The sequence below is a fragment of the Engraulis encrasicolus genome, chromosome 15 (assembly GCF_034702125.1).
Source record: "Engraulis encrasicolus isolate BLACKSEA-1 chromosome 15, IST_EnEncr_1.0, whole genome shotgun sequence".
In the NCBI taxonomy this organism is placed as follows: domain Eukaryota; kingdom Metazoa; phylum Chordata; class Actinopteri; order Clupeiformes; family Engraulidae; genus Engraulis; species Engraulis encrasicolus.
In genome coordinates this window covers 3,267,501-3,277,500 of record NC_085871.1, presented here as the reverse complement: position 1 = coordinate 3,277,500, position 10,000 = coordinate 3,267,501, and the positions used below count along the sequence as shown (strand labels likewise).

Genomic DNA, 10,000 nt, shown 5'->3' with positions numbered 1-10,000 from the left:
TTACAGTGCCATACTACAAAACATTTACACATGACATGAGACATGGAAACTATGACATAATTCAGCTCCATTTGCATATGGTCCACATGCTCATGGTGATAAAAAGTATGTTGTGCTTCCCATTTTGTTTTCCAGTCAGCTTTAAATGGATAGATTCAGAGCGTGCAGAGGCCGCTTTATCTTGGCACACTCTCATGACCCTACAGGGGTCACAGTCATGACCCCTTTCAATCTGTCCAAGTGTTACAAACTGTCACACACCCAAGTTGTTAGTATATGTTGACGCATTCATCAAGCCTCAATATACTACGTATATGTGCAATGACGCGCGCAGTGTATTGTCGGTATTGTGTATGCCGCATGTATGTATGCTTGGACACCTTAATTTCCCTCTGGATTATTAAAAGATACTCCACTCTACTCTCTACTCTGTCACCAAAGTTGCCCCCTTTGCATTACATCATAACGCATGTGGTGTCCCTGGGTCAACCGCGACCTTGTGGTTAAGGAGTTTCAATCTGGGGGTAGGTTCGAGCATCTGCTCAGTGTAATGTAATGTAATGTACTGCAATGTATCACATTGTGATGCAAAAGGGGACAATGTGACAAGCCTGTTTCAGTGACGTTTAGGGAAAGGTTTAGATCTAAACATGGGGTGTCACACTCGAATTGACTGAGGGCCAAAATCAAAATCTGGAACGAGGACATAGGCCGAACTCAATATTTATTTTGAAAAACGGATAAAAATTGTGCATGCATGCACTTAATACTCATCTTTCTTTCCCATCATACATGATAGTCATGATCATGATAGATCAAATGTGCCTGATACTGTCTTGCATACGGTATGAATGTGAACTATTTCAATGGCCTGGGCCCACTCATATTCCTGGGCCCACTCATATTCCTGGGACCACTCATATTCCATAGTTCAAGTATTTACTCGTGTATGGGGCCAAACTGTAATGCACATTTTAAATGATCACGCGGGCCGGACACAATGACTCTGATGTGGCCAGATGTGGCCCCCGTACCTGAGTTTGACATAGACCAACTGGACTTTTGTGTCATGAAGCAATGTAAATGGGGAACCTTGACTTCATAACCTAAAGCTGTGGCGCAAGTAATAGTATACACCTTTGGCATCATTGACACGCTGGGCGTAAGACTGGGTTGCCAGGAACCACAGCGTTCATACATCGTATAACAACAGCACAGGCTGTGGGGTGGGCTGCCCTGCAAAGGCAACATGCACTAACTACATCGTTTGTCAAAATTGAGTTTAGACTGAAATTGGTCTTCATTACTCCTCCTTTATCTTGTGACAAAGCCTTATGGTCCAAATGTGTCCTGTTTTAGAGATAATGCTATGTCAAATTTGTAGTAACTACAATATCCAACCTAGCCTGGGCGAAAAGCCGACTGTTGACTCCGTCAATCAGTCTGGCAAAAGCCAAGAGTAATCCGTCTCCGTGGATGGTGGGAGATGGTCTGATCTTACTCTGCCATTTGCATTCATTGGAGTTCCGAATTCAAATTAAAACCCATATTATGCTTTATTAGCATGACTGTTACGATATAGCATCGCAAAAGCGTACGAATAACAAAACAAAAGTGTGAATATAGTTACCTTAACCAATCAGTAACGGACCTCGCGGGTGAGTTCTGCGTCACCACTCTCAACTGTTTGCTGATTGGCTAAACACTGAGAGAACCGAGCTCGAGGCTTTTGCCAGACGATGTGCAGAGCCAAAGTCTTTGGGTGTAGTGCATAGGATGGCGTCGCCAGGCTATATCCAACCGACTGTAATACAAGGCTTTGAAGGCATTTTCTCATTTTCAATGTTGCCGTCCTTACTGCACTTTGCCTGTAGGAGAGAATAGGAATGGAATCCAACTCAACTTTGAGGTGCAGTGTTCTACATTGATGGTGGGCATGAGAACAGTGATAAGGATGTGAGTGAGTGAAAGCCTGTGAAAGCCCATTGGAAAACTCCAACTCCCATTGTCATTGTGACACAGCACACAAGTGAACGACATTGCATTTATGCCTCACCCGTGCAAGGGGGCAGCCCTCAATGGCGCCCCTGGGAAGCAGTGCGGCAGGACAGTACCAGGCTCAGGGTACCTCAGTCATGGAGGAGGATGGGGTAGAACACTGGTTGATTACTCCCCCCACCAACCTGGCGGGTCGGGAGTCGAACCGGCAACCTTTGGGATGCAAGTCTGACGCCCTAACCGCTTACCCATGACTGCCCTGGAGAAGAAGTTGTGAAGAATGGGGATATGAATAGTGGGGGAGAGGATTGTGATGCATTATGGTATAGGGATTCCCATGCATGCACTGTTGTTGTTCTGTGTGGAACAATTGCACCGCAATGTGCCGTGGGTAAGAATCACAGACAATACAACTGATTACTGAATCAGCAGGCAGTGCAATGATGCTATTCATCTCTCCACATTCATGCATGTTGTTTGTTTGTTTATTTGCTTGCGTGTTGGTTCATGCACCAGTAGGACATATACTGCATTGACATTGGTATGCGGCTCATATGGATTCACGAAAAGCACACAGAGGAAAGTAGTGTGATATAGGGCCATCAATGGCTACTTCTGCAAAGACAAAACACCAGAACTGGCTTCCCTCACACAAATAGTGCACATGAGAGAGAGAGAGAGAGAGAGAGAGAGAGAGAGAGAGAGAGAGAGAGAGAGAGAGAGAGAGAGAGAGAGAGAGAGATTCTTTTTCATTGCTATCATCAGTTCAAAATGGTGCCTTTGCACACCTCTGTAGTTGGACAGGTGCATAGGACATTGACCCAGTGAGGTTGTCATTGATGTATAAAAAAGATCCCACTGTCCATTCCACGAGCAAACTTTCATACAACATTTCAGTCATCCAAGCTTCTTCAGATAAAATCATATGATAAAAAATAGCTGAGTCATTTTTATCGCTATGATCACATACACAGTATGTTACAATGTAACATGATGCAACATATTAGTTGCTCACTGTTGCAGAGAACAAATCCTCGATTCAGTCTTGCGGTAATCAAAGTCTGTGCTTAGAATGGAAATGCTGCGATTCTGAAATGCCCAAAATAAAGACTGAAACATCCACTGGCCATGTTCATGGTTCATTACACCCACATGATATTTACGCTTTATTTGATTGACACTGATAAAGAAGGCAGAATAGGACTATGGTGCATCAAAGCAGGACATAAGCAAGCCTTTACCATCTTCTTTACCCTTCCTATTTTCATTTACGTGTTTTTATATCCAGAATCAAGGACACACCAATTGCCCTCATGTGCACTGTGCATTGTACATTTGGGAAAGGGGATAATCAACTTATTTGCCACGCTGAAGATTTTTGTCGCAGCAGCGAGACAAGACCACATCTGCCACCTAGAGGGACTCCGCTACATTACAAACAGTTTCCTACACAAATGAGATGGGTTTTTTAAGTGAGGGCTGTTACGTAATAATGGATAGGCCTACATTGAAGGCCTGGCATGATTGATTTCACCTTCATTGATTCACCTTCTGTTTATCCAAATACATAGATTCATGCATCTCTTTTGATCATAAATAGGCCTATTCCAGTTAGTGAAAGTGAATTGAGACAGAGATGACTTCAGGTCACAACATGAATGGCACTGTTGTCTTTTGTGACCTTTTTGTTCCCTGATTGTGTTGAGGTTGGACATATTTGAATACAATGTCAATGTTTGCTGCTCTATGAATCTGTCCCCTCATGTGCTGTCCATGCATGATTCCATATGTGTTCTGCTCCCAGACACCCAGCCAGCAAGTTTCCTAAAAGAACTAGGTTGTTAGTTGAATAGAGGCTGCCACCTAGCGCCCATAACACCAAAGTATCACATACTGTTTTTTTGGTTGTTTTTTTTAAACCAAGGTGAGAGGGGGTGATACTAGTCACGACCTCGAGATAACCAGGATGGATGGGCATTTGGGCGTGATTTCGTGTGTAACTATAATCAGTAGAAATAGGGTAGGCCTACCAGATCATGTAAATAACCGTAGGCTACTAGTGAAGGTGTTACGAGAGGAACGTACCTACCGTGTCGCTGGATAACCCTCAATGGTGTGTGGGAATATCCACTACCCCAAACGGGGAATGTAGGATGTGATGGTTTGCATGTTTCTGACAGTTCCCACACCAGATGTCTGCGCAGCACTCTCGTTGTCGTCATTGTTGTTGATGTGGTGATGGTGCACTGACAGGTACAGGCAACCTGTGTTAATCCAACCATTTGGAAATTGTATGCGCCCGCTTCTCGAGTCCAAAAGAATGACACATTCGTCAGTATTATTCCCTTATTATTCCACACCAGAGAACCATTTTTGTTATTGTTGTTGAGGGCAAGGGGGCTGTGCCGTGTCTCTTTGTGTTTAGGTACTTGCAGTTTTTGTTCATTCATTTGACACTCGTCTGGGTGTAGGGAAACCAAAATGTCCTCTTGGCCAAGGGAAGAGCTGTTGGTGACTTCATTGCGCCTTGTCTTTTTTCATTACTATTACACGTATACTTACAATAACATGTAACTGTGATATTGCAGATGATAGCAGATTATGCAAGATTGCCACAGACTACGAGTATGCCAAGCTTAGAACATGGAGGCAGAATAGACGCAATAGCTGCCAACAAACACGTATTATGGAATTTGTTTACATTATCTTTTGTCGGTGACGTGAAGCAGCATAATCGAAAGCAATGGACAAGCCCAGCCAAAACATCCCCCTTCACAGCCTAATTTAAGGCAACACAATGTCTCACTGATGTCGAAGGATTCAGAACAGTCTGGAAGGTTGCTATAGAAACACTCTTTGTATCTGATACGGTATTCTGCAATTTCCATCTTGTACCATCCGGTGGCGCAGTTGGATTTTAAACATCGCCATGGCTGGAGCGCACATTCTATCAAGTTTCCCCCCCCCGTCTGTCTTTCATATGCATTTTATGCACGCAGGCTCGTGTTTTCTTTCATTTAATACATTTGTACCAGTCACAGGTAAGGTAAAAGTAGACGTCTCTTTCAGCTGCATGTGCCTACACCCTGAACAGCCTCAGTGTCTCACCAATATTACAGTAAGATGTCGATAATTTAAGAGCCATCGCCCAATAATTTATGTAAACGATATATCACGGCTACAGACCATAACCAAACCAAGCAATTGCATCTTATCCATGGAATAGTGTTCATCTTAGGCAAGGTGCTATAAACAATTCAACGCTGAATTCCAATAACTAAATTTGGAGGACGATTACAGTAGTTGTGACATGTTTTCTTGTTGAGTGCTGATCACGTTTTGGTGACAGCTGATTTTTGATGGGGATATATGCCTTGCCAAAGGGCACGCAGCAGGCACGGTGTTCTAATGTGAGAGACAATGCAATACACGCGCAATGTGGCCCCATCAGTTGCTGTCGTAAGAAGACAATATCACAACAATTTGATATGGTGGAAGTGGTCGTTATTTATACTCCCTCGTGTGACCTTGTACTTTTCAATCGTTGCATTGGTGATGATCAACAGCTAATCTTTAAATAATTTGGTCCTATATTGTTAGTCTGCTCCAAATAGACAAATTAAATGTAAACATCCTCCCAAAATTGACAGACATGCCATTTATAAATTACACATTACTAAGAGTACATTAATAAAGTGCTTCAACTCGAGGTTGGGCTTGGTATTTCGTTGATGATATAAATCTCCCCATTGTTTTTTAGGCTGAGAGGATTTTGAGTTGAATATTTGACTTCGCTCATTTGAATAAGATGATTGCGTAAAAATGGAAGACATGTGCGAAACCAAAACAGAACAATCGACACACCACGTTTCAGTACTCTGTTATGATTTCCCTAATAAATAATTCCCTTTGCGTTACTGATGCCGGAAATAACAGCTTGTGAATCTACTCCAGCCAGAGCGCGGAATGGGGGTACTCATATAGGCGCGCATTTTCACTGGGTAACACTGATGCGTATTTCTACAATCATACATCAGTCAGCTTCCCCGTGTACGCTTTGTGTGGACTGCAGTTGGTGTATTTGATCGAGTCTGCATCCTCACTCTCCTGATAGTCTGACTTGGAGAGTGAAGCTTTGCTGTCACTCTTTTTGAATTCACCAAACGTGGGCTGTTGCTGGCCACATGTTACATGGGTGTACTGGAACTGTTCCTCGTGCTCCGTCTCCCTGTGATAGAAGTAGTTGAAATTGGAAACGATGACAGGGACCGGCAGTGCGATAGTAAGCACGCCGGCAATGGCACACAAAGAGCCCACAATCTTGCCACCGATGGTCACCGGGCACATGTCTCCGTAGCCCACGGTAGTCATGGACACCACCGCCCACCAGAACGCATCGGGGATGCTGCTGAACCCCGATTCGGGGTCGTCAGTCTCCGCGAAATACACCGCGCTCGAAAACAGTATGACTCCAATGAACAGGAAGAATATGAGCAGACCCAGTTCTCGCATGCTCGCCTGCAGGGTCTTCCCAAGGATTTGGAGACCCTTGGAGTGCCTGGAGAGCTTGAAAATCCTGAACACTCGCACCAAGCGAATGACACGCAGAATGGCCAGGGACATGGCTTGCTGGCCGTTCCCTTGGTGCTCAGCCAGCTCCAGACCCAAGGTAATAAAGTAGGGCATAATGGCAACTATGTCGATGGTGTTCATGATATTTTTGAAGAAGGCGGGCTTGCTGGGACACGCAAGAAATCGCACCAGCAGCTCAAAGGAGAACCAAATGATACACAGCGTCTCCACAATGAAGAAGGGGTCTGTGAACGGATTTGGCTTGTTGGCGCTCGCCGTTCCATTTAGAGAGGGGTGGTCCTCGCCCAGTTTGCCCTCCTCTCTGAACTCAGGCAGTGTCTCTAGACAAAATATGACTATGGATATTAAAATGACCAAAACAGAAACTATTGCTATGCCCCTTGCTGGTCCTGAGCTCTCCGGGTATTCAAACAGGAGCCAGACCTGGCGCTGAAACTCACTCTCTGGCAGCGGGCGCTCTTCCTCCTTGATGAACCCCTCGTCCTCCTTGAAATTTTCGATCACATCCTCTCCCAGTTCATAAAATTTGATTTCCTCCATGAATATGTCCACGGGGACGTTGACCGGTCTCCGGAGTCTACCACCAGACTGATAGTAGTAGAGGATGGCATCGAAGCTTGGACGGTTCCTGTCAAAAAAGTACTCATTTCTTAACGGGTCGAAAAAGCGCATTCTTTTCCGGGGGTCTCCAAGTAAGGTGGTTGGGAACTGCGCGAGTGTTTTCAGTTGAGTCTCAAAGCGCAGCCCGGAGATGTTGATGACCACCCGCTCGCAGCACTCCTGGTCCGCTCTCTCTGGGTCGTAGACATCTTGGGACAGGGCGGCCAGAGCCACAGTCTCATCCAGGTTCTCCCCGGGAACCACTGTCATCTTTACCCCCCAAGGGCAACGCTACTCGCACCACTGTCCCTTCTCGTGTGGCTTCCCAGCCCCCCTTTGAAAAGCGTGCGTTTGTTGTCCTCAGATCCGTGGAAACAGGCGGCGGCAAGCACTTGTAGAACCCAAGAGGTCCGTCTCCTTCCCCTTTTTCGCGCCCTATGCTCTCTGTGTCAGTCTTGCCCCAGCGTGCAACCTGTTTTGGTTAGCATTTTTAACTGGTCGTGCATGTTTCTTTCCATCACCTCTCTTACTGGCAGTCTGGACTATTGGCTGTCACATTCGCAGCATTTAAAGCAGCAATGCCCTCCCCAAGCTGACGTGTGGAGACGCTCTCTCCCTCTCTCTGAACAGAACACGGCGCATTCACGACTGTCTCTTGCCTGTGACACGAAGGACAGTCAACCGGTTGCATCGCAGCAAAATATTTTCTTTTCTCCTCCTATCACGAGTAGGCCTATACGTTTTGTTTTCAAATCCGTGAAGCTGTCTGTAGAGTTCTACAGCTTGCGCATTTGTTTTTATTAGGCGCCGTGCCGTGAGCTATCTTTACGCATGTGTTTACGTTTTAAGCGGCGTGTCTAGTTCTTGCAATTTCTAAAAAAAAAAAAAACGATTTCGACAGGCTTTGTAATGCTCTGCCACATTGTTTCCTACAATGCATGCGTAGAATTAAAACAGTTCGTGGCTTCAAACCAATCCAACAAATAGTTAGAGTGAAAGATTATTTGCTTACACACAAACGTGCACGCCATACAGTGTCATTTCTGAACATATGTCACACAGTTTGCTCTCCAAGCACAATCTCCAAGCCAATGTTTGTCTAGCTCTGTGTGGAAGTTTAAGTTCAAATAAAACGATCTCTGCAAACGTTGCAACAAAGGGCACTGTGAGTTTTACAAAGTTCCAGTTGAGCTACCAGTAGATGAAGAGCTACCGCTCTAGCTCAGGGCTCAGTCCAAAAGCAGAGTTATGGGCAAGGCGAAAAGAATGACGTAAAGACCGAAAATAGCCAGATTTCTCCCAGGGCAGCAAGAAGTTCCTTTTCCCATGGAATGCCACAGGGAACAGCTGGAGAGAAAAAAAGCAGAGAGAGAGAGAGAGAGAGATAGAGAATATAAAAATATCTAGTTACATTTTTACCACATGGGGGACATACACTACTTCATTCAGAAAACGCCTTCACTTTTTGCCAGTAAGTCTCACGTTACAGTTCTGCTCAGCCTTTCTAAACTGTTAAGCTGGCCAGGCCTTGCAGAACTGGCAGCTACCGTTTGCTGCTACAGTACTTTGTGCTGATGCAATAGCTATGATACGTTCTCACAACACTATAAGTCTCCCTCATTCTCACAAGCACTTCGAAGAGAATATAAACACTTAATCCACGGTCTTTCCTTTGTGTTCTTGAGCATAAGCCAACAAGTCGTTTGCCTTCTCCAAACACGTCTATTACAATCGCAACTCCAACTTTCTGAAAAAGACATTTCATTGCCTGTGAAAGGACAAACATAACTGTCTATTGCAACTTTGATAATAGTCATTTCCTTGTTGCTTAGAAGCCTCCACGCACGTAAAAAGGAAGCCTGCTTGCCACCTTCAGACTTGACTTTCACAGCCTACTGGAACTTTTGCATTCATACTGTTGGACAGCCTGGAAGGAATTCGGCCTGGCTGACACAGCCACCCAGCCTACCTCACCTCCTGTGTCCTTAGGGCCCTGGCTGCAACCACAGCCTTAACCCAACCACAGTGCTGCTGACAGCTTTGGTCAGGCCCAGGAAAAAGTCATCTGAAAGACCCCCCCCATTCAATTCTGGGCTCCCTCTTTGCCAGAGCCCAGGACACCTGACCCTTTTGTTGACCGACCCCCGTTGGCTTCCCTGCCCCTTACACACAGTCAAGGAGACAGCAAGGGGTCATAGGAGGAGAGGGAGAAAAGGAGAGGGAGAGGGGAAGGGAGGGAGAAACAGAATATGAGAATATGGAGGAGGGTGACAGTCCAAAACATTCACAGTGAGGCTGAGACACACAGTCGCACTGCATATACATGCGTCTTGGCCTCAAATGTCAAATATTCGCTTACATTTTTTTCTCTCTCTATCTTTCTTTCTCTCTCTCTCTCTCTCTCTGTGACTCAGGCTTCGAGCATGCTTGCAGACTCCCTGAAATGCCCGCCACTCACCTCAACACACTCGTGTGCCCCCGAAGATCCCAGTAAATTAATATAGCGCAAAAGCACAACACTCTCCCTAATGTCATTTCCACCCGCACGGCACAGTAGCTACAGTAAAGGCCATAAAAGCCATATGAATGATGATAGACCTGTATGACAGTGTCTCTCAAAGTGGGGTCCGGGGACCCCTGTGGTGCATTGCCAAAGGGAAAAAGTGGTTTTGCAGTGCAATACATGATGCAATAAAATACACACATTTAACATTTATATTCCTACACCCCCACTTTTTGCTCAACAAAAATGACCATTTAAAACAGCTCTGGTAATTTGGGGTTCGAATAGAGGTGCGTCCCCCTTGCA

The 10,000-nt window shown here is 45.3% G+C and overlaps 1 protein-coding gene across 2 annotated transcripts in view; it reads right to left on the bottom strand.

Annotated features, from left to right (window-relative positions):
* The window catches only part of LOC134463634 (shaker-related potassium channel tsha2-like), an 18,795-nt gene extending 10,424 nt beyond the window's left edge, over nucleotides 1-8,371 (bottom strand). The window contains exon 1 of one of the 2 annotated variants that reach the window (XM_063216822.1): nucleotides 4,084-8,371. In XM_063216822.1, coding sequence (XP_063072892.1) covers nucleotides 6,025-7,461 — 1,437 coding nt within the window. In that variant the 5' untranslated portion in view covers nucleotides 7,462-8,371 and the 3' untranslated portion in view covers nucleotides 4,084-6,024. The remainder of the gene's footprint in view (nucleotides 1-4,083) is intronic. The other variant, XM_063216821.1, reaches the window with a different exon arrangement.
* Between the last annotated feature and the right edge of the window lie 1,629 nt (nucleotides 8,372-10,000).